Source organism: Perna viridis, chromosome 3 (assembly GCF_037379345.1).
Source record: "Perna viridis isolate PV_CMFRI_1.1 ecotype Kerala chromosome 3, ASM3737934v1, whole genome shotgun sequence".
Lineage (NCBI taxonomy): Eukaryota > Metazoa > Mollusca > Bivalvia > Mytilida > Mytilidae > Perna > Perna viridis.
The window spans coordinates 40,536,833-40,562,300 of NC_142447.1; the positions used below are offsets into that span (position 1 = coordinate 40,536,833).

Genomic DNA, 25,468 nt, shown 5'->3' on the forward strand with positions numbered 1-25,468 from the left:
AATCAATCAAATACATAACACAGTCTTTCCAGCTTATTTTCCTTACAGACCTTGCCTATTTTATGAGCAACTCGGCGGGTGTTTCTAGGAAAGCAGAGGACGCTTACCCTACCGGTGCACCTGGTCCATGCTCCCAGTTTTTAGTGGAGTCCGAGTTGATCATTTACTTTTGTTACTTTGTATGTATGATTTTAGTTACTTTATGTTCTTTGTTGTGCATGTCTGTTTTCCATGTCTGGTTTTTGTCCCTGGATTACATTCTTTTGATTACCGCTATAATCTTGGTTCCCTTGATTACTCTTTCACTTTACATATGATATGCCTCTTCAAACATACTAATTCCATACATGTCTTTTACAGACACCTTTGAAATTGTTTCATTTTGCACTGCTATTTTCAAAGCTACTTTTTAAATTTTAATAAATGTTGAAACTTTACTCTGGTTACCCAATTCCAATCAGTGAAAAAAATATTGATTTTATAGAAAATTCCTGAAAACTTAGAAAGTAAAATCAAGAGGCTCTTGAAGAACCTGAATCGTTCACCTGGCAAACCATGCCTTATTAACAAAGTAAAGTTATCATGCTGGTTACCATGTTTGACCAAAAAAAATGCTGAAAAAGAGCATATTTTGATGAATGCTGTAAGTTCAACTGAGTACCTAAGGCACTGTAAAATGTACCTTCAAAGTGTTTTTAAAATCTCTGTAAAAAAATTAGGTTACCCTATGCCCTGTTATCCCATTAGGTCAAGGGGGGACATTAGATCGCTATTCATTTGCTGCGAAAGAACATAAAATGAAGTTATATCATGGCTATACAAAATTTTTACCATCACCATTCAACTCAGGAGACCATAGTTACTATATAAACCTCATGTAATATCGTTTAATTCAAAACAAGTACATGTACATTGTATACAAATTAACGGGATAAAGACAGCCATTTAGAAAATTGCCATCCAGAACAAACTTTTATCATCACCATTCTACTTAGAATGCCATGATACCTACAGAAACAAACAAAAATCATTGGAATCTAACAACTGGTGAAAACGGCCATCTAAAAAAAAATTAATGTGCCAGTCAACTCAGAATATCCTTTCAGAGTATCTTTCATCTTCATTATTCTTCTTTACTTGAGGAAAAAATAATTGCAAAAAAGCATTTGTCAGCCTTTAGGCCAGGTGAGCTAAAAACTTGCTCAAAGTACATGACACAAAATATTACTCTTGGGAGATGTGGTGCTCCTTTTATGGGAGGAATTTATAGAAAAAATGAAATCATTCCTTTCTTCACCACCTTAAATTTTTACCGCTACTGTGGATTTGTTTACATTGGAAAATGTGTTTTTTTTAAAGCATTTTAACAGTAGGCTGGTACCTTTTTACTGAAAAAGTTGTCAGAGGAGAATTATAGTTACAGATGTATCTGTTCTTAGTATCAAATAAGTAATTGTGATCATATTGACAGTTTTACGGTTCGTTCGAAATTGTGTCCACCCAAAACACCATGGTCACCACATGTGGTTCAAGCCAATCATAAAAAATATGAAATATACAGGACCTGAACAAACACAGAGGGATTTTTTTTTGCATTGGTCCATCTTGAATTTCACCCCGAAGTTGACGTTGATGAGCTTCAATAATTTTAATGAAAATATTTCAATGCAAAATTTGTAATACTTGAATTCACACTTGTCATTCTGCTCTGAATGACCCTAGATTTGTCTCCAAATAACTTCTTGACATCAATGAAACAATGTAATATTAAATAGTGATGTCATTAATCTTTAAAGGTGAAGACCACCTTTGCATTAAGTTATACTCTTATGGAAAATTATACCCACGTAAACAAAAATAAATAACCTTTAAAGCAAAATGTGCTTTCCTGCAAAATGCTCAAGGCTATGCAAAATTCGAGATCTTTGAAATATATGTGGATAGCAAACTAGCAGAACTCTCCTTTCTGAAGGAAGATCATAAGTAGAATTTATTGATTTTTACTGATGGCTTCTAATTGGCTCGTGACATCAGTTTGGTACTGATACAAGTACAGCATATCAATTTGTAAACAATATTTCGTAACTATTTCTACAATCCTGTTTATCTAATCACCGAAACATGCTGTCTTTGCACAAATGACAAATGGAAATAATCAAGTTTTTTTTTTAGGCAACAAAAACATTCTTTGGAAGTAGCCAATAGATTTTCCTCAGACATACTAGTCTTCTGGCTGCAAATCCCATTGTTCATAAATGTTGTCTGAAATTTGTTTACACGTTGTGCCTCTTCTGTTTATTTTGAGTTTAAGTTGTAGGGGAAAATTCCCAAATTTGCCCTTTCTTCAGACATAGTAATTAATTACCTATTCACTTTCACTTTACAAACCGACCTAGGGACATCACAGTTCAGCAAATCATGGTGGCGCCAATATTGCAGGAAATACAAATTCCCTAATTATAAGACGTGATTAATTAGTTAAAAAAAAAAGGAAATTGTCTTGCTTCTATTTAATTTTCATGTACATTTAACAGATGAGTTTCACTATTTATGAACTGCACAATAATATAGTCTTCTCCATACATGTGATAAAGTCATTCCTTCAAAACTGGAGGTTTTTTATCAGCGTTTTTTTCATGGTGTAACAAGTTAAATATGTGTGAAACCTAAGAAAAATCTTGCATTAAGTCCGTTTCCATGAGAAAAAAATGCTGAATACTCAATTTGAATAGTTGGAATGACCCTTTTGATGGATTAACACTTGAACATTCTAACGATTTTATTTACTAATGACAATATTTACATAACAAGAACAGCATAAACATAAATAATTTTCAATTTAAAAGTGTCATCATTACTTTATAGCTACTATTAATTAAATAATTTTCATTTAAAATTGTCAATACAATTGCTACTATTGCATAAAATGCATCAAAATGATTTCATTTAAAATAGTCATTACTGGCTTGGCACCACTTTAACTTTGACTTCCATGCAGCATTGAATTTGGAATAGTACTTTGCTTTCTTGGCAGGAGGTGCTGAAGTTGAAATATTACATTTTGGCATTTTGACGGTTGATGAGAGTGCTCCAAATTGAAAAATTCACATAGTTCCTCCATTGACTTGGATAAAAAAAAAAAACAAGCCATACTTTGAGTCAATGTAAGTTTCAGTGGATGCATGGTCAATGTTTCCATAACCATCAAAAGATCAAATGACCTGCATCAATATTCACACAATGGGTCCCAATTATCGGTAATAAATCATTTAATCATTTAAGCGTGTGCAACTTAAACTTAGCATAATTGTCAATCATCTCCTGCTGTTATATAATCATCACACCTTTTAAATTACGTCTCGTTGATAACCACTAAAGCTCTAAATTACTGTTTATGACCCTAATTAACATGATCACCTGTCTACCTGAGATCAACCGGAAATGTCGTTATTCGATCCCCTTGGGTTTTTCCTTCAGTAAATAAAAAAAAATGGCATCCAAAGTTTGTTTACAGTATAAAGTTCGGAAAGCGGTAGATTGAAGATGAAATACACTTTTATTTAGTTGTAGTGCATATAATACACAAAGAAGTATATTTCAAAATAAAATTTGCAACTACTACAAAAATTTTAATAACAAAGATGTAACCGTAAAAGTAAACCTAATTTTAAATAGCAACTCTGTTCCTGTTCTTAAAATGTCTTCCTCCTTCATATCTAAATGCCTTGATCTAAGGAAAACTTTATTATAATTATTTCATATTCCAGTGTAATTGCCAAATTATTGTTATAGTCTAAACATTATATATGTATATTGATAATGTCATATATATATCTTTGCATATAATGGGCCTTAACCATTTCTTATATCTGAGTTTGAGCCAATAAAATATTTGTATTTGTATTTAAAAATTAAAATGGATAAAAAGAAATTTATTTGCAATTTTGGGAACCAAAAGAATTTTTCAATTATCTTAAAAAATGAAAAAGTTATGTTGATTTAAATTTGATGCCCCATCCAACTCAATGGATTTTTTGCCAACCAAAACCAAATCACAGGTAAGTGATGACATCACGAAGAACTCTCCTATGAAAACAATAGAAAAATGTATTATTTTCATTCAAAAGTATAAATATGTCTATTATGTACAGGGGGGCTACACATTACTGTAGCCATTGAAGAAGACACTTTGAAGAGATTAAAATTATACAGATGAAAATATATGCCTTGACAGCATGCTATCCAATCGTTCGAAACCCCTCCTGTCACACAACTAAAAAAAATAATCATGACTTTTATGTTCTGTCTGGTATAAATTGCTGTAGGTTACAGACCACCAATTCATCCAATGAGCATTTGGAACGTACGCAAAAATAGTCCTACGCAGAAATTACCCCTGTTCCTCATAGTGCTGTGAAAAAAGTTCTCATCTTATTTTAAAAATTTAAACAGTTTCTGAAAGGAAAAACATTTCTGTACATTTTATAGGTGCATTTTGCTTCTTGTGATGTGAAGCCTAATCTCCATAATGATTTTTAAATATACCCCTATCTTGTGAAAACACTAGGATTTCCCATGCTATTTATAGACCCTTCACTTCCGGTGACCAGTACTGCACTGCAAGTCTGCTAACCCCACATGCCATTCTGAGGATTGTGAGCTGACATATGTAGAATCATGCTGATATATAGTCCTCTGCAGGTTAAAGTTAAGGTAAAGTCCAGAGAAGCCATTGAATATTGTGAAATTAGCATAGAAGCCTATGGAAAGTGGAATTAGTGGTTTTTAGCCTTAAAAAGAAGCCATGGCAAAATGAAAAGTTTCTTGAAATAGCTTTAAACTACTTGAAGATCTTGTTAACTTTGCCATGAGAGGAATACACTACAAAAATCCTTCAAAATATGCATTTTTTTAAGTTATAGGTCCAAATTATGGAAAATTGGTCTTTTTGGCTGATTTTTATGTCCTATCTTGTAAAAAGTGTAGAAAATTTAGTAAAAATATCAAATATTAAACTTTGAGGGCTATATTTACCTAAATATGGTGGTAATAAGCACTTGAAATCAGGTTTTGTGTAGATTTGAGCAACAATTAGGTTAGAAATGAGGAAAAACTCACTTTCATTACTGCAGTTAAGGCCATATCAGCATTCCCCTATGGCAACATGGAAAATCCATTATTGAGTACTTTTTTTGCTTTAGGTGCCCTTTACTGGTCATGTTTTAATGTGAAAACACTGTATTTACAAATTTAAAGCCAAATATATCACCTTTTGTGAAAATTTAAAGATTTAGGATTTTTGACATGTGATCAAGAAAAAGGGGGAGGCATGTAAGAAATAAATTTTTAAAAATAGACCAATTTCTCAGAAAATGATTACTTTTAAAACTATTTCTTCATTAAATATTGTTAAAAAACAAGTTGTGATTGATATTTTTTATTTGAAAAGTCAGAAAAAGTTCTTTGCAAATATTTAATGCATTTAAGTATGGTAGAATATTGTCACTTTTTTGCTCGCACAACTTGGTTACCCTATATTTAAAAATCAAATATTTAAAAAAGTGCTTGTCACATTTCACTGAAACTTTGCAAATGCATTTAGTATGTGTGTAGGAAGATACCTGTATAGTGATTTATTTTTTCTAAGACAAAAAGTGACTCTTTAGGTTACAGACCACCAATTCATCCAATGAGCATTTGGAACGTACGCAAAAATAGTCCTACGCAGAAATTACCCCTGTTCCTCATAGTGCTGTGAAAAAAGTTCTCATCTTATTTTAAAAATTTAAACAGTTTCTGAAAGGAAAAACATTTCTGTACATTTTATAGGTGCATTTTGCTTCTTGTGATGTGAAGCCTAATCTCCATAATGATTTTTAAATATACCCCTATCTTGTGAAAACACTAGGATTTCCCATGCTATTTATAGACCCTTCACTTCCGGTGACCAGTACTGCACTGCAAGTCTGCTAACCCCACATGCCATTCTGAGGATTGTGAGCTGACATATGTAGAATCATGCTGATATATAGTCCTCTGCAGGTTAAAGTTAAGGTAAAGTCCAGAGAAGCCATTGAATATTGTGAAATTAGCATAGAAGCCTATGGAAAGTGGAATTAGTGGTTTTTAGCCTGTAGTCTGGTGAATTCCGGCTTCATCGACCTAATGCCCTGTGAAATATTTTACATTTGCGTTGACTGATACAACTTTTGTCGACGCACTCCTTACGTTTCCATTTAAACAAATGACTTATTTTCAAATTTATATGAAAGCTAGATGTTAGCCATAAGTGACCTTCATTATAATACTTAATATACAACTAGACCCGTAATTATTTACAGGTCTTTGGTTTACGTTTATACAACCGTTTGTACCTGACCACGCTGAAAAAGTACAGTCCCAGGAGCAGAGGCCATATTTGACAATTAGCCTAATTCGTTGTGTTACAGGAACTCTGATTGGGTTTCGTAAAGTTTCTATCCAATCAAATACGATTTTGGTCAATTGCAACATGTGCAAGCTCTTCTGGCTTTGAGGGACAAAAAGTACTATATGTAAAACACGGATCAAGGTATACTTTTTTTTTAGTTGTATACACACACACATAACTTCCCTTCGTGCACAACGTACATGCTCTTGTCATATTAGCATTATCGATTATCAGAACATTTACTAGATTGACGTATGACATGGCCATGACCATAGTGCTGCATATAACAGTCAATCTATACACTGGGAGTGGGACTTCTCTCCACAAATCTGCAGCCCCACTAGTATTTAACCACGGAAAGGGTGATCTCAGGTTTTGGAGTGCTTCGCTTCATATTTTTTTCAAACAAAATCAAATATATCACTATTTAGTGCTCAACAATCCCTTAAATGATAAATTGATGCAGATCATTCAGGCTTCAGCCACACTACAACTTCACTGTCTTCAGCCATATAATAGTTACTGGATTTTTTTTCTTTGACACCATTGAGTCACCACCGCCGCAAGTTCCTATGTTACTCAAACTGTCAGAATTTACATACTTTGTTTCTATTATTTGTGTTGTGACCGTTTACTGTGTTAGAACAAATAAAAATATTGAAAATATTGAAATATTGTATGCTGATGCAATAAAAATAAAGTATTTTTCTTTATAAGCTGCCTTAGAAGTAACTTTTTGAATTTTCTTTCTAATAACATAAAAAGGATCCCAAATTGCTAATCCATTATTCACCATGTTGTTTGGTTAAATTGTGTTACATGTGAACAGCATGTCTAAACATAGATAACATGTGCTACAGGTCGACTGTGAAAAATGGCCGCATAGCAAAAGTCCTAAGGATCAACCATAAATCACCCATCTAGAGCAGAAGTTAGTAATACCTCCAAGGGATAAAAAAAGGAAATTGCCCCCTCTGTTGCAGTAAAATTGCAGAAGAATTTCTTTAAATCAGGAGTTAACTGTCCTGCATTCAAGGATGTCAGAAAAAAAACTGTATTGATAAACTGCAACACATTTTCTTTTGTAAAAAACTTTAAGCAAAGATCAAATTAAGAAAACTGTGTAAATTTATTTGAATTATTGATTACTGGGTTCTCTCTAGTGTGTGTGTACTTTTCAACAATTCTGCCATGTTCAGCACAAGTTCTTTCCAAAATCGAGTTCAGCTGTTTTTGTGTATACCAATTTATCAGCATAAATTTATACATAAAATGTATAGTTTATTTCTCGGTTATTTCATACCTAAATTCCAAAATTCCCCATGTAAGTGTAAAGAATGTGACTTCTGTAAAAACATATATTTTGTACATTGTAACTTAGTTTTCATTTAATGAATTTTGTTTTTTGAAAGTGTTATAATATTCCACCTTCTTTCGACTTAACGTAACTATAAAAATAGCCACTTGTTAGTTTTGATTGGCTCACTGTGGATATTTTCATCTGATTTACATTTCTTTCAGAATTAATTTATGATTGATTGACATATCTTTTAGAATTAATTTGTGGTATAACTTATTATCAGCATGTACATAATTAACTTTAGATTGGCTTCAGTCCAAGGGTCAGGAAATTTTGACAGCCCATGCCGGACATTTTTATCAAACTTCAGCAGACATTTGTGTCTGTCTTTTACATGCTCAGATCAAAAATAAACTTGAAAAAAACATTTTTATGTAGTTATTTTAAGATAAATATTGGAAATTGTGATATTTCATCACATGCTCTGTCTTGCAAAATATCAGAGCGTGTGAACGAGTTCAGTTTCAACCACGCATGGATGTTCCAACATGTAAACAAAACACTGTATCTCTCGGACTTGTTCATCACATAGGCAAACAGCTGAAAACTTACGAGTGATGAAAAAAAATGTTGATTATATATAAAAGAAAATCGCAAACACATTTTGTATATTGATTTTAGTGATCTGATGACTTCTGTGTTAAAATGATTCAATCAATGAATTAATAATTACAAACTACGACTGATTCGTTGTTTCAGTTCCATGTGATTTCGTTACCTCTGAAAGATGGTAAAATGGTGAACATGTCGATCTTCTTTCTTAATTAATCCGCTATTAAATGTATGAAAATTCGTCGAGTTACTTCAATTAATTCGTATACGCAATGGGGCTGCACACGTACCATTAAATCAATTCTGCAATCAACTAATCAGTTACAGGTAAATCAGAGTCACAGGTGACTGCACATTGGCTAAAATTGACACACACCTGTCAATTAATTTCCATTAAACAATTAGGAGACTGGTGGACAGGATATTTATACACTAATAAAACCACGCAGATTGTAATTTATAAGGATTGGCAATTTTAATGTCCGATATTGGAAAATGGTCATCGGTCATTTGCAAAATTTGTCGGTCAACGACCACATTTTTTACCCTTGCCGGACCCTTGCTTCAGTCATAAATTTGCCCCAAATAATTGATTTATATATTTGGAGTCAGTTATTCACAGGATTCAAACATTAAATAATTAAGGTTGATTTATGTGGTAAAAGTTAATCATGGCCAAAGACAGTTAACCGTGGTGCTGATTCTTTAACCATGGCGGTTCGTCATGGTAAAACAGCTCATTGTGAACCCTAGCATTTGAGTTAACTGGGCATTTCATGTAGGTCAAAGTGTATTGGCCACCCAATCATAAAAGTCAGCATGACACAGGCCATGTTGTTAAGCATTACAGTGCTGAAATAATAAATGTTGTCTTATGGACAGAACTTCTGTTATTACAGCAGTTTCTAACAGACTTATAATAAACTAGAATTTATTTAGAAACAGGGTAGTGGAACATTAAATTTTACTTCAAGACCAATGATTTACTTGAAGTAAGGCCAAATAAAATTATACCTCTGTTTCCTGTTACCCGACTGACTTATTTTGAAGTTAACAAACAACAAAAAGTACCACCAGACAACTCAATATTTTACAGATGGCAGTCACTTTTCGGTTTCTACAAATGGTTGACAATTTTGTTTTCATATTCCACAAATAAAAGTAAAATTGGTGGGAAAATTCAAATTGATAAAAGTGTCAAGTCTTTTTAAATCTTTTTCATCAAGGAAAATAAGCTGAAATTGATTTTAGTTGAGTATAATAAATAATCTGTGCTATAGTTTTTTTTAATGTTAATGCAAATTAACTTTTGGACAGTTTTAAAAATTTAGGAAGAAAGTGAAATGGAACGAATTTATATTTGTGTGTATAAATATGAAAAATGCAAATTTATGTATGATCTCAATTTTATTTTTCATCATGTAATCTTTGAAATTTTGTTCATTCTACAATTTTTGCAAAAATCAAAAACTCTGACGTGTAACAAGAAACAGAGGTATAATTTCATTTGGCCTAAAAGTGAAACCTGAGTAAGAAAAAATAAATAAAAAAGCTGACCTACCAAGCCTGTTTTTTTTTGTTTTTTTTTTTTAGAATGTAACAGTAAACATATGTTCAGTATTATTTTTTATGACCTAAAACAGAAAAGATTGTGATGGATTGTAACTTCTCTGTTGGATGTTGTCGATGTGTTGTAAGGGGGAAATGAAGTAGTGGTTTCTTTTCACAGATAGATTTAAATACCATGTTCCATTTGCTGTGCTAGTGAATTATGTTAAGTGCATCATGCTCTACTGCTTCAAATGAATTAATTAATGTTAATGGAGAGGAAGTGCCTTTTTTTTTAAGTAGATGCTGAAAATTGAAAATACATTTAGGCCAATGTTTACAAACATTTTAACAGATTTTAAGGGTCATCTTACCTTTTGACCATTTTGGGCTAAATTTTGCCATAAAATTCATTGAGACTACACAGAAATCTGCATCTAGTGGTTAAGTGTTGCATACTAATATGTGATATAAATATATGAATTGAATTTTAAAAATGGAAATTAACTGACTTTTGCAGTGTATTTTTTTTTCAAAACTGGAGATTAGAATATGACATTTGAAGGTAAACAAAGCCCTAAAATTTAGATACTCATTTTGACAGTTATGATCACTTGAAACATATATGTAAAGTATTTTGTCCTTATTTTGACCACCACCATGTCAAAATAAAAAAAAGAAGAGCTCACCTTTATTATAGACATGTTTACTCATAAAATTGTTTTGAATAGTTGGGATTTTAGCCACTAACACCTAATATCTATCCAGGGGTTGAAAATTTCCTAAGCCCGATGCCAGGGACTAAAAAAATTGAACTTTAGACTTGCCGTTTTTAAATGAAAGAAGTCTGTTGTGCATGGCAAATCTAAAAAAATATAAAAGATTTTGTTGTCATTATTTGGACCACGTTTCTCGATCTATTCCCTGATCTATAGTTATAATTTTATTTTTATAATAAGTATTCACTAGATTGATCTATTGATTAGTCATTCTCAAGTCTGAATTGCACCTGCGCTTGATCATATGCATTTTCCCGACGCAGTCAGTATAGCTTTGCTTTTTACCTTTTGATCTTAAGGACTTTCTTCTATGAAAATGCAAGTCACCTGATCGCAGTTCTTTTTCCGGATTGGCCAAATACTGACAATTTAGTGGCTTCGAAAAATCTGTATCGAAAATTTGGAATTGCGATCGAAAAAAACTTAATCGGAACCTTAAAAATTGCGTGCCATGTGTTATTTTATTGAAAGAAATGTAGAAACTTAGAAGTAAAAAAGAACAAAATTTTACTGCGTCGGCTATTTTTTTTTTTAAAGATAGTACTTGTTTGATATACTACAAATTTTATTAATCAAGCACTGGAATGATAAAGATCAAATTTCGTTGATAAATTTTTGAGGAAAATATTGTTGCTCAATTACAATTTCTTGGTTAAAAAAGCACAGAAACAGAAAGCTGATGACAAGGCATCAGACCGGGAGACGGAATCTATTGACACTGTGTCTTCTTCCCTGCAAACATAGAAATGTACTTTAGAAATAATTCATGGAGGTAGTAGATTTGTACTCATTTTAACATGGGTACGGCATTTATATTTGATTATTTAACACCGAGCGACAGTGAGATGTTAAATGAAAATACACATGCCAAACCCATTTTAAAATGTGTACAAATCTACCTCTGGAAGGAATTATTTCTTTTCTAATATGTGGCAAGAATTTCCCTATGCGTCGCCAAAATAAAGGCTGTTTTGTTTAACCTCCCCCGTATGGAAGTTGGATTAAATTTGTATATTGATGTCATCGTATGTGTTAAATGTGTGTCTTTATTATTTATATAATTGATTTCAATTAGATAACATCTCAGCCGTTAAATCATTGGGTAAACTTTTGTTAATGAGTATATTGTCTCGAAGTGACAGCGAAGAAAAGAGACAGTGCGTAGGTGCTAAAGGTGGGGTTGTACCAACTTATACTGTTTGAAATATTAGAAATAAGAATATCAGATAACAAAATTGCTTTTATATATCTTACGATTGAGACTTGACAAAACATTGTTCGGGCTTAGTGTACAAAAGATAAAAAGTCCAGGGCTCGGGTCTTCCCAAAAGAAATTTCAACCCATACTATCTTGTATAGTATATTGTTACAATTGTAGGTGTAATTCAAGATGGCTAATAAACAGAAACAACCACAAACACCCAATACTCTGGGTTACACAAATACTAGCTATAAAGAAAAGATGTCTCAGATGAGTGAACAAGAAAAGATTATAGAAGAAAAGAAAAGGAAAATTCTTGAAAAGATGAAAGCAGATGAACTAGCCGCAGTCACACAACATTCAGCAGCACACTCAAGCACTCCAACAGTGTAAGACACTGTAGTACATTTTACATCCTCTAACAAAAGATATAGCAAAACTATTATTCATCCCTTTTTTCATCATACTCAAATAAACATTTTAGAATCAGTATCTTTCAATGGATTTTGATCAAACTTGGTACATGTACATGTACTTAGTCTTAAGGGTTCTGAAAATTGTTTTGAATACTGAAGGGATGCAACACTTTTGACTTATTATATTCCCATTGATATTACTGTAATACAGGTATCTATTGACACCTTTTGATTATAAAATGCAAACATGTACATTGTTTTTCTTCCTTGCCTCTGTCATAGCCTATTTTTTATTTTCAAAATCATTCATGTACCTTGCTTCAATTGCCTTAACATTTTTGCTGTTGAAATGAACTTTTGTTTTATTTGCAGTGGGAGGAAACCTGGGTTTCCTGCAAAGAAGACTAAGTTTGGAGTGGCAGTAACAGAACCAAAGAAAGAAGCTTCCAAGCCAGCATCTTCAGGCCCATCTACATTTTTTGTCAATGATGGAAATTTTATGGAGAGGTTTAAACAGATGCAAGGTTTAGCTTTAGGTTTGCATCAGTCCAGGTTTACTGTTTTTTATAGAAATTCCAGAACTTTCAGTTCAATGCAAGATCATTTTCAATTTAGAATCAAATATTTTTCAGATTTATCTTTTTTAAGTTACCATATAGAAGGTAATTTTGGCATATTTTAGTGATCTTTCTGTAATACATAAAAATATATTTCGCTAAATATTTAGATAAGTACTTAGTACACCACTTATCATCAGCTAAAATTAGAAATGCTAAAAAATTTTGTTTACTTTTTCCTTTATAGTCACCAAATTTTACACCTGCTAAAATAACCTACCATACCATACATGTATATCTGTTGGTTTTTATTCATTTTACACCATACAGTACATGTATATCTGTTGGTTTTTATTTGTTTTACACCATACAGTACCTGTATATCTGTTGGTTTTTATTCTAGTTTGATTTGATTATTTCTGCCTTTGGTTCTTTCCATCACTGAGACATTGCAGGCTTCAGATTTTTTTTCAAATTTGACCTGCATCACCAGAGATTAATAGGATAATTAATTGGAAACAGTGAATAACCAAAATATTATCACAAGTGCCGAAGAACACCAAGATTTAACAAATATGGGGAACTTGTTCCGCGCACGAGTTAAACCCTCAAGCATTCTTGGCACAAGTAATAATATTTTGGTAATTCACAATAACTAATTGATTATCCCATTTATTGTATAGATTTTCTTCATGATTTATCAATATTTTCAATATGAATTTTAAATTCTATGAATGGCAGATTGATATCAAAGTTGTGACGTTTTGGCGGGAGAAAGTGCGGGAGTGAAATTACCAAATTTAGTTGACAGTGTGAATTATCAAAATTTATTACGCTGGGAACATTCAATAAAACACTGCTATCTATATAATAACAAATCATATTTTGTAACCACAAGAGGTCTGTCCATCTGTCAGTTAGTCTGAGAGGTCTGTAACCCATACTGTATTAAATCATAATATTCTAAAGTTTTTTTGGTGATGATTAGCTTGTTAAAGCTTTTTTTTTTCTGATGTATAATTTTGGATTTTTGCATGTTTAACAGATTTATTTTTAGTTGTGCATACTTTATTTAATCTGGAACTCCGAACAAAGTGAACCAATACTTGACAAAATTTTCTTATTGTAATATTGAAAATTTTTACCTACGCTTTTTTTTTAAATTGACTAATACTTTGTCATGAAAAATATTTAATGGTGACAGAAGTCCAGACATGTAACTGTTCCATTTAATTTTATTTATTAAAATCATGGTATGACTGAATTACCAAGTAGTCATATAGTATCCTGAATGCTAGGAAAATAGAAACAAAATTTACATTTTTTTCACAAAATGTCAATTAAGTTTATGAATTACATTTTTAGCTAATAAGACACAGCCATCTGACAAAGAAGAGAAAAAAGAACCTAAAAAACAACAAGAAATAGAACAGCCAAAACTGGCTGATGATAAAAATGTGATCATTGAGGAACAACATATAAATCAGTTCTCATCTCAAAGCCAGTCACCAAGACCTATGCTACCACAAAATCAGCATCAACTAACACCAATGCCACGGCCTCCACCACCAAGGCCCCCAGGACAAATTCCAAGTCAGCCACCCCCTCTCATGGCACAAAACATACACCCACCAGGTCAGCAGCAAAGAATGAGCCTGCCACCTAGACCTTTAATGCAACAGACTGTTGAACCACCGGTTTCAAGCCCTGAGCCACAAATTGTGCAACAATTACCACTTTCTGAAGCTTTCCAGCAACAACCAACATCCAACTCACAGCCTGTACCATTAATTGCTCTTCCTCCAGGGCATAGGTTTCCTCCCCCTCAACCAGCTGGAACTGTGATTCCACCTGGACATGTGATACCACAACCTCCAGGCATGCCACAGATACTTCCTCCTAGCTCAGATGGACCTCCTCAAATATCACCTAGTGTAGTGCAAGTACCACCTCATTTATTGCCACCAGGTCTTCAGCCACACTCTACAATAGTACCAGGTGCACCTCCTCCAGCCCAGGAAGGACCACCGACTCTCTTAGGGTTGCAGACAAGACCCCCTCCACCTCCCCCTTCAGCATTTCATGGACAGTCACAGTTTACACCAGACTCTTTTCCTCCTGGAACACAGCCTCCTGGATTTCCTCCTCGTCCAATGTTTACATCACCTCCTCCACCTCCTGGAGCACCGCCAATGATGCAAAACATGCCACCAACACGTTTCATTCCTCCTCATGTCATTGAGCAGCAAAAGAATAGACCTGAAGAGTATGATCCCTCTGAACCCACATCACCCACTCTTGAAAGAAATTCACGGTTTTCTCATTCTAAAAGAAACTCTAATGGTGCTGTGTTTAAAGAGGAGAGACGTGGAAACTTTAATGAATATGGAAATCCTATTGATAGTGAATCAGATCAGTTATTTGACGATTATGGAAACCCAATAAAAAGTGAGCCCATAGACTTTGATGATTATGGTAATCCAATAAAGAAGCAGGCTTTTCATGATTATGGCAACCTTATGAATGTAAAGGCTGATGCTGATGAATATGATCCGTCAGTACCTACTGAAGCAGATTCTCCAGGTTAGCTATGTGCCCATATTTATTTAACAAATATCTCTTTCTATATTTTCTCTTAGTTGACTATGTCACAATACTTTACTCCATCAATGATAGCCTTCAGTTTTCATTTTTCATATTTTTTTCATAAATGCCTGGAAATGAAATAACTGTCCCATTTTCCTTTTTCTATCAATTAAGAATAAATTTATCTTTGTAGAGTTGTTGATCGAAATGCTGTATAGTAAATCTCTGAAGTTTCATGGGAAAATATTGTGGTGTTATATAAAATTATTTTTTAATCCAGTGATGTCATCATGAAAGGAAGCTATGTCCATTAGAGGTTTATAGATCTTCAGAAACAGTCTTGTGCTAAGCTTTTAAAACATTGTGAGAATTGATGTATATTAGGTTTCATTTGTCTGTATATTATTTTACAGATAAGACACTGTCTTTCCATGTGAAAAAAGAGATGGGGTAAGATCATGCAGGATATTAGTTGCAACTTTTATTAAAATAAAATTACTATTATAAAATTTTAATTCAATTTTGTTGTAATTTATTTCAAAAAGCAACATTAAAATTAGTGATGACCTTCATGTGACCATAAGATAATAAAAAGTCACTTATTACTTGAAGTATTTAAATTCTTGCATCATTTCTGTTGAAGTGGTGAAATGAACAATTTAGTTTATTATGGTTTACCATCAAGTTACTTTTTCTGGGTCTTGTTTTCACAGAGATGTAATACATGTAATGCTTTTATTTTTGCCTGATTTAGAAAGCTGGTTGTGTATAAAATGAATTACAATGTTCAAAGTTCAAAGTGTGTTATTTGTCATTTTTTATTGAGAAATAAACAGTTCATGGTTTATTATTTCTAACAGTGTTAAAGAAGAGAAAGATGGATATAAACCAGTGATGTCTAATGTTTTTGATTCAATGGAAGGAGAAAGACAACCATCTGTAGAAGGTATGTATCTAAAGTTTGGTATTTACATTACCCCTAAGATTAGTGGTGAAATCTCAGAACATGTTGCTTTAATACTGATTTCTAATGTATAATGTGTAATACTGCACAAAGGAAGGATAGATGTGTAGTACCTGTACGAAATGCTCATCATCTTCATTGAGTTAGTTGATTGCAGTGTACAATAATACAAAAAAATATCTTAAATTGGATGAACACCTCCAAAAATTCCTGCCAAGATCATAACCTAAAACTAAAGATCATTTAGCAAAAAGAACAATTTACAATTGTTTATATTTAAATGCTAGTTAGACCCCAAGAACAATCAATTCTGATAGGCTGCTTCTAGTTTTTCCACCACAGGATCCAGTGACCACTGCCAACATAGAGAAGTTAGCAGCTGATGTTGCAGTTGGAGGTGCTGAGGTAGAGGCTAGAGTCTTTTGTACTAGCCGCAAGAATCCAGACTACTGGTAGGTGTTAGTTAGGCATGGTTGGTATGGGCTGGTAGTGTCTGTTTCCCATGACAAGTGAAATAAAGTCCATGAAAAGGTGTACTGGAAAATTTTGAAGATTGGATAGTTTATATTTTATTTATTTTTTCTGTGAGAATTTAAAAAAAAGAAAACCTGCCATCATCATTTGATCACAATGTATGGGGTATCCTTAAAGATTCACACAAAGTAGAGATAAATGAAGACTATTGAAGACTCTTTTTAATTAGTATAGTAATTTTTCAATATAACATAGAAAAGGGAAAAAAACTACTTTCATAAACACTCTTACAGATCTCTAACATTCTTTTAAGGTTAAATAATTCAGGAATTAGTTTTCTGCCTATGGAAGTTATTTTTACAGCAACACATAAATACAAAGGGATACAATTTATGGAAATATGTGTCCGAAAGGTGTCCATCTTCTCTCAAAAATTAACATCTGATTATTCCTCAGTGCAATAATATCATGTGAATATTTGAGCTTTGACTTCAATTCAATAATGTTAGGAAGTTTCTCCAGTAGCTTACATTGGTAAATATATTTTTTTACAATAATGATAATATAATTAAGAAAAGGAATCTCAGAGAGATATCCCAAAAATATGGTTTTGTTCAATTGAAAAAGTGGGTGGAAAGACATACTATTGTACAATGTTAAAAAAGAACTGGATAATTCTACAATCAAACAATACTGAACAGTGTCCAGATTCCTCAAATGGAGAACTGCATCACCCATCCTCCCTCTCATGGTATGTGCTTGCCTTGAGTGTGCAAGGTCATGGGTTGGATCCTGAGCTAAGTGACACCAACAATCATGAAGTTGGTAATCACTTCTTTCCTAAGCATGCAGTTATTAAAGACACTGAGTAACAACTGGTTGACTCTAAGTTAGAATAATGTGTCCTGTTGGCTGTTGCTTCTGTTCAGTTAGTGAGTTGTTCTTGTCCTGAAATACATGAAATATCTGCCATAGAATGCTAAACCATATTCAATCAATCAATAATTTATATTGGTTGTTTTAGAAGCCAAGAAAATGCAATATCATCACCATTATTTCACCTTAAATATATTAAGTATGCCCTGTAGATTGAGTTAATCACTACTTGCTTTGAAATATATTTCCTATACAGCACAGAAAAAGACACACTGCAGATATTGTATAGGAAACAAATTTATTAAAAGGTTAAAGGACTTGCTCCCACAATCAGTATGTGGCTCAATATGTATTAGTATTTAAGCTGAATAGGAGATGAAAAAACAAGAAATGAGGCGTCCTCCTAACACTTATATTCCACAAATACAATTACTAGCTCTATCTGTTTGTTGTTAGAATATCTTTTAACAAAAGATTTTATTATGTATCATCTTTAGACAGCCACACCAATTATTTGTATATATTTTGCATTTTTGCATTAGCATACACAATTCATTTTGATTTCAAAGACCAAATTAATGTATTGTTTGTTACACAATTATAGGGAGAAAATGCTTGGAACCTAGGGTATAGGGAGAAAATTCCAGGAACCTAGGGTATAGGGAGAATGCTAGGAACCTAGGGTACAGAGAGAAAATGTTAGAAACCAAGGGTGCAGGGAGAAAATGCCAGGAACCCAGGGTATAGGGTGAAAATGCCAGGAACCTAGGGTATAGGGAGAAAATATTAGGAACTTAGGGTAAAGGGAGAAAATGCTAGAAACATAGGGTATTGGGAGAAAATTCTAGGAACCAAGGATATAGGGAGAAAATGCTAGGGTATTTTTTTTTCTCAAAACTTCAATTATTTTTATAAGTGAGTAATAACCGCTCTACTGTGTAGAAAAATTGGAAATTATAAGTGTTAGCAGTTAACCATAATAGTTGGTTATAAAATTGATTTTGGTTTATTGTAATGCTATATATATTCTTACATTTCAGGTTCTTGTATGAACAAAAAAGTGATGCATACAAATATTACAGATACAGAGTCATGCAGCTATCAGGACAATATAGTGGTAAGAACATGGTATTCTTTAGAAATAAATCAATCTTTTTTTCTTAAGTTGTCCGCAGCTATAAAGGTTAACCTTTCTATGCTTAATTTATTCTTTAATTTATTGCTGGTATTCTTTGGTACTTTTGTACTTGTATTTCAATTTATTGGACTATTTTTACTGCATTTCAAAGAGTCGGTGGTACATGTATATAGAAATCATCATTCCCTCATTTTGTCCAAACTTCATGGCAGTTATCTCTACTTACTATGGATGGCTGGATTTCAAATTTGGTATATGACACATGTAGTGAATTTCAAATGCTGTCAAATTTCAAGTTCCCTTTTCATGAGATAGAATTACAAATCAAGTAACTGTCTTTGTAAGAATCATGCAAAATCTGAAAAATGTGATACACCCCAGAAAAGGCTACATATTTTTATTTTTGCAATTAAGTTGTTTTATGGGTCTGTACTATGAAATGTGAAATTATTCATTCAAATCTACCTTTTCTTAGGAGATAATCAACATTGAAAATTCAATAGATTCTATTGTATTTGAGCGTCATTTTACAGAGTTATCTCCCTTAATTTTGAAATCTACAGTGCATTCTATACAATTTTTATCTCCTAAGAGCACGGGTTATATGAAAAACCACATGTTAATTTCTGTTTACTATGACATTTCAAACAAAATATCAAAAAAAAATATATAGGCTTTTTACCCATGAATTACATTTTGCATGATTCTTAGCTGGAGTGCTACTAAATGTTTGTTTTGTTGATGCTTCTTGTTGAGAATATTTATCATCTTTTGGCAATGTTGGTATAAATTTACTGCAGATTTACAACTTGATCTTGACACATAGATGTACTTTGTATTTTAGGCGACCAACTGGAAGATAGTCAACAGGAAGCAAGAGGCAAGAAAAGAAAGAGCAGATGGGGCCCTGAAGATGAAAAACTTCCTCCAGTTTTAACAGGAGGTCAGTGTTTCTGAACAATTTAACCAAACCAGTTTCTCCTTTTTGCTCATCAATATACCAGTATGTTTACTTTTATGGATTCTCAATATTTTCTACAAATTTTGACAGCAAATTACACTCTGCAGATTGTGAGTCTATCTATAGTACAATTGATGATGATGGATGACAAATTGAAAGGTTATGGTCATCATAATTGACAGCTATTCAAAATTAAAAGACAGTGTCCAAAAGATCACACCAGTGTTCAGTGGTAGAAACACATTAGTTTAATGTAGGGCTGATTTCTACCTAGAAAGCTAAATTACTCACTAGTCTAGCTTGATTTGTATTTAAATTGGAACTGATCTATTTCAACTAGCTGTAGCTTGTTACATGTATGTCGCTGATGTCTTGACCAACAGAAATATGCAAGACTTCCGATAACATATGATGTGTGTCTGTATTATAAGTTCAAACAATCACATGCTAACTGCATACGTCACTTCTGACAGTAAGAATTTGAGTTCTTCATGTTTTGTCAGAGGATCTACATATGTAGGACATCACTGATGCTTCACTCTTACTAAAACAGTTATTTCTTGTAAAATGATATTTGTAATGTGTAGTGTTCATGGTGTAATAGATCCTGGACTTTGAAAACATTAGGTGATTTTTAATTACTTTATTAAATGTACTGATAATTGTTTTAGTTCCTACCCAACATGCACCTAAGGTAACTTTGGAAGACTTTGCCATGAAGATGGTTGGAAGCTCTGAACTTTCAGAAGAACAGCTTAAGCAAATCAGACAGCAACAAGAGGTAAAATTTGAACATTACATATTCTTTAAGTGCTGCAATTAGAAGTCACATATGTCAAGGAAGTGGAGTAATAGGACTTCTTTTTGCTTTATATAAAGTATTCTTATTGTATTGGACAAGGTTTGCAAATGACCTGCTTATATACATATACATAACTCACGTATCAGAAGGAACAGGCACTTTGCAAACCTCAAATGCTTTCTCTCACAAATAAAAATAGGTCATAAGTTAATTACATACTGTTTTATACACCAAGAAATCAGTTATAAATATAATTATGTATAGAAATACTATAGAAAGGTAAGGTTAGTGTGATGTGAGAAATCTAACCTAGCAGAAATACTGACCAATTTCAATTTAAAAAAAAGTTTGTTTTTTTTTTTAAAAAAAACATTTTTCTTTTTTTTATTACTTTTTAATACAGTGAAACTTCTCCAAACTGGACATTGCTGGGACAAGAGGAAATGGCCGGTTTCGTGAAAAATGGCAATGCATACAAAGAGATGTCTCCATTTATGTGATTTATAACCCTTCAGGTCATCAGTTTGCTGGTGGATACATGTTTGATGCCAATTCAAAACTTTGGGCCTTTTTATTACATTTTAAAGCTTGCATCATATGTTAATGGTTTGATTGAAATCAAACGGCCAAAAAATAATGTTCACTGTTTAGAAAGAATGTGTATTAAAGATCAAAGGGTTATTGATGGTAATTCATTATTCATTCTGATTTGGTAAACTACTTTTCAACAAAGTAATAATTTTACTTCAGTTAGCTTGTTTCCACTGAAGAAATGCAAATCGGCCAGTGAAAAAATTAACAATTACTTAATCATAAATTGTTTTGCCGACATATTTATGACAGGTGAACCATAACCGGTTGGCTGGAATTGAGAGGTTACTTTTACTTGAATTATGTAACTAAAACTATGAAAAAAACGGCCGATGAACGGTTTTGTGGGGTGTCCGGTCTACTGAAGACTAAACACACAGGCTGTAAGGTATATTGGCAGGGACTTCTGAAAATAGTTAGTTGAAGGGAAGACCGGTTTTTTAGGGTCCTGTTTGGAGAAGTTTCACTGTTCTTTGGATTTCTATATATTTGAAATATTTACTTTTTTTTTATGCTGATTTTTTGCATTAGATTAAATAATGCACAATTTAAAGAGAATCTTTTAATTCCTAAGCCAATTAGTTTAGGTCTAATGTCCACTTATTGTAGATGAACATGATGTACCAATTGATCATGGCACAGAAGAAAGCCCAAGAGGCTGCAATGATGCAGTCTTTACCAGGGTTAAAAGCTTCACAGAAATATGAGTATGATTCTGATGAAGATGTCGATGGCGGAACATGGGAACATAAACAAAGAACCAATGAAATGACAGCTACTAAAGGTATGTGAAATTATTATTGTCATGGAAACTTTGTGGGGATTCTATGAATATTTATTGCTTTTTTCCTTGTTTTTGTTATTTTGTTTCTATTTTTGTTGGTGAATTTTATAATTTGATGAAGTTTGTATTATGACCTATTAATCAGTGATAGAGAAGATGTAATTTATAGTTTGCCTGAATATAACAAATATTAAAAAAAAGTACCCATAAAACTAAATTCACAACAGTACCAGCCTAGCTTGACTTTACACCAATGATATCTGGCACTGTAAGCTGATGCTCTCTTTACTAAGCTAAAGAAAAACTTAACTAGCACAGCTATTGGAGTAGTTTTTACATCTACCCTCATGAAGGCATCTGTTACAATAGGTTCACATTAAGAGTGCTTCATTTTGGTATGTTTGCTTTTTTTTTGTGTTTTGTTTTTTTGTTTTTTTTGTGGCTGATTTAGAAATACAATAAATTCAGTTGAGTTTTTACTTTTCATTGTATCATTGAACTTTAAATGTTAAAGTGGTAATCTGCTTTACCAAAACTCATTGAACTTTATAAGTAAAAGAGGTAATCTGCTTTACCAAAAGTAAAAGTGGAAATCTGCTTTACCAAAAGTAAAAGTGGTAATCAGCTTTACCAAAAGTAAAAGTGGACATCTGCTTTACCAAAAGAAATTCCTTAACAAGTAACATTAACACAATCATGGAAATGTTACATTTGATAACTGAATGTCTTACTATACCATATACTGGTTTTTATTTACAGAATGGGCAGATAAATTGACAGAGTCAAATAAAGGCAAACATTTCATAGGCGACTTCCTACCACCTGATGAACTTGAAAGATTCATGGAAACTTACAAGGTATAATACTATTAAATTGACTTAGGTTATCAGTATCTACTTTCCTGAAAGAAAATAAAATGAAATTATAGGTTATGTTTATGCCACAATTTTTTTTTTTTTGGGGGGGGGGGTAGTTTTTTCATTTTCAATCTGTGTCTACATTTGTCTGGACATTCAAGTGTCACATCTGTTTCACATTACAATATTTCCTTCCAAAATAATTTTTAATTATTTCGAATCTTAGGTTGTAATTTTTACAGGAATTAGCTTGTTACTTCCAGTTTCTATTTATTTATAGCTGCCATTGTAATATTCTTAGCTGTTATGCATTATTTTATTTCGTTTTAATTTTTGTTTAAATATATCATCCTAAATATGCAAATAATTGTCCTGGCTCATCAACTGATTCATTTTAAGCTCTAAAATTTCAGGCATTAAAGGAAGGCAGACAACCAGATTTTTCAGACTACAAAGAATTTAAATTGACATGTGAGAATGTAGGATACAAAATGTTAGAAAAGTTGGGCTGGAAAGAAGGAGAAGGCCTTGGACAGGAAGGACAGGGTATCACAGCCCCTGTAAATAAGTAAGTTATGTATTAGCAGGGAAACTTATAAGTTTGCAAATATAAGTGTATTGTAGGGATGTCCTAAAAAAGAGCAATTTTGTGAATTTTCCTGTGTAATACATATATACATATGTGTACATATTATAGCTCAGTGTTCAGTTTGTTAGTTTGATAAAAATGACATTAGTTCAAGCCATTAATATAATGAACTTTGCTTATACATTGTAGAGGAAATGTGTCAGTCGAAGGCCGAGGTTTAGGTATTGAGAGACCATCCCAGCTTGATGCTGAAGATGATGAGTTTGATGCCTACAGGAAAAGAATGATGTTAGCTTACAGATTTAGACCAAATCCTCTGGTATGTATTAATATTTTCTCAGTACTATATTTAGATTTAGACCTAATCCTCTGGTATGTGTTAATATTTTCTCAGTACTATGTTCATTTTAGATGGTACAGCATTCAAGTCATTTTAAACTTGTACTTGTCCTGAGCAATTATTGGGATGTAGTGTCAAAAACATGAATTTACAAACATGAGTTAAAGAAAGAATTAATTCCATTTATGTTTGCATTTTTTATGTATGTGTTTTTGGGTTTTTTTTTTGTTTTTTTGTTTTTTGTTTGCTTTTTGTTTTTTGGTTGTTTTTTTTTATTCTTACGTCACAGATTTACTGTACAAGTATCAAGTCAATTTCAAATCAACATGAGGTTGAGGATCCTCTTTTTTTGGAAGCAGATCATTTAAATGGATCAAGGTGAATACAAAAAAACTTTAATATTTTAAATGTTGTGAAAAGTTATAGACATAGAACCAAGAAAAGTGAAAAAATTAAATACAGTGTCATTTTAGTTTCAAGTTTCACTATGATATCTATTTTGTGAAAAAAAATATTGTATAGCAAATTGTACGATATTGTTTTTGTTTCAGAATAATCCAAGAAGACCATACTACTAGTGCTAATACAGAAAAACTGACCATCATGTGAAATCAGCATTTTGTAATTTAGACATAACTCTGTTACTATTCTTTCCTTGGAATGGACGATTATATTTCTTGTTAACAGTCTTGGTCACTGTGTGAATAACTTGCAGTAACTGAAGCTCTCTAACTGATGTGAGTTACGTTCTGTAGTACTAAAGATCTAGACAGACAGATATTCAAATTGTGTGGCATTACTGAGATATTGATTTTTTTATGTATTTTGGATTGAATCATGGTACTGATTAAGGTGTGGATATACTTAATAAATCATTTATGATTTACATATCTTTGTATTTACATTTTTGTCTACCAATGCAGCACTTATCGAGAAAATATATTGTCTAATTTGCGGCAACCTATCCAGAAAAAAATTCTCAAGATAATTTAAAGAGCTATTTTTATTTATTTCTCTTTTTTCATGATAGTTCAAAGTAAAAAGCAGATGTTATTGGGTCTACTAACAAAATGAAAACGGACAAAATCAGAAGTTGATATACAGTAAAAATAAATAAGATGTTGCATGCTACATCTTGTTAGGAATACCCCTACTCAGTCGAAGCTGGAAAAGGGAGACACAGTACAAGTCATCATGCAAAAGCAATATACCAAATATAATAGCATTTCCTGTAATTGAAGCTGAGAAATCTGTTACAAAAATTTCCATTATGTACCACCTGAAAAAATACATAGTTGATCAGTAAACAGGAAGTGGATAAGTGAGGAACCTGAAAAGGGTGATACAGTCCATATGCAAAAGTAATATACCAAATATCTAAGCATTCCCCCCAACTGAAGCTGAGAAATCTGTTACAATAATTTCCATTATGTACCACCTGAAAAATTACTAAGTTGATCAGTAAACAGAAAGTAGATGAGATGGGAGACACAGTACAAGTTGTCATTTGAAAGCAATATACCAAATATTTAAGCATTCCTCCAATAGAAGCTGAGAATTTGTTTCAAAAAATGTAACAGACAGAGAAGGTGATTGCAATACATGTATAGCCCCACTCAAATAAGTGGGGCTATCAAAATAGAATTGTAAACGTAAAACACAC

At 32.5% G+C, this 25,468-nt stretch overlaps 2 protein-coding genes across 4 annotated transcripts in view; one reads left to right on the plus strand and one right to left on the minus strand.

The window, feature by feature from the left end:
- Positions 1-6,500, minus strand: part of LOC148622258 (survival motor neuron protein-like) — a 21,400-nt gene extending 14,900 nt beyond the window's left edge. For both annotated transcript variants that reach the window (XM_088571970.1, XM_088571969.1), the window contains exon 1: positions 6,375-6,500. In XM_088571970.1, coding sequence (XP_088428096.1) covers positions 6,375-6,416 — 42 coding nt within the window. In that variant the 5' untranslated portion in view covers positions 6,417-6,500. The remainder of the gene's footprint in view (positions 1-6,374) is intronic.
- Positions 6,440-24,693, plus strand: LOC148622259 (uncharacterized). 2 transcript variants are annotated; one of them, XM_088571967.1, is made up of 15 exons: positions 6,440-6,571; positions 12,048-12,259; positions 12,659-12,822; positions 14,209-15,426; positions 15,843-15,879; positions 16,290-16,375; positions 16,722-16,845; positions 18,784-18,860; positions 19,726-19,824; positions 20,514-20,623; positions 21,845-22,019; positions 22,779-22,876; positions 23,290-23,444; positions 23,655-23,784; positions 24,357-24,693. In XM_088571967.1, exons 2-15 carry the CDS (start codon positions 12,060-12,062, stop codon positions 24,381-24,383), a joined length of 2,700 nt encoding a protein of 899 aa, XP_088428093.1. In that variant the 5' UTR covers positions 6,440-6,571; positions 12,048-12,059; the 3' UTR covers positions 24,384-24,693. The 2 variants fall into 2 exon arrangements, with proteins under 2 accessions (XP_088428093.1, XP_088428094.1); XM_088571968.1 differs by lacking the exon at positions 6,440-6,571 and adding an exon at positions 6,715-6,802.
- Positions 24,694-25,468: the final 775 nt, after the last annotated feature.

Excerpts from the sequence above, each read along its gene's own strand:
- LOC148622259 (XM_088571967.1), top strand. The coding sequence starts at position 12,060 with ATGGCTAATAAACAGAAACAACCACAAACACCCAATACTCTGGGTTAC. Across the intron at positions 18,861-19,725 it reads GCTATCAGGACAATATAGTG|GCGACCAACTGGAAGATAGT; the intron begins GTAAGAACATGG and ends TTTGTATTTTAG. Across the intron at positions 19,825-20,513 it reads TCCTCCAGTTTTAACAGGAG|TTCCTACCCAACATGCACCT; the intron begins GTCAGTGTTTCT and ends TAATTGTTTTAG.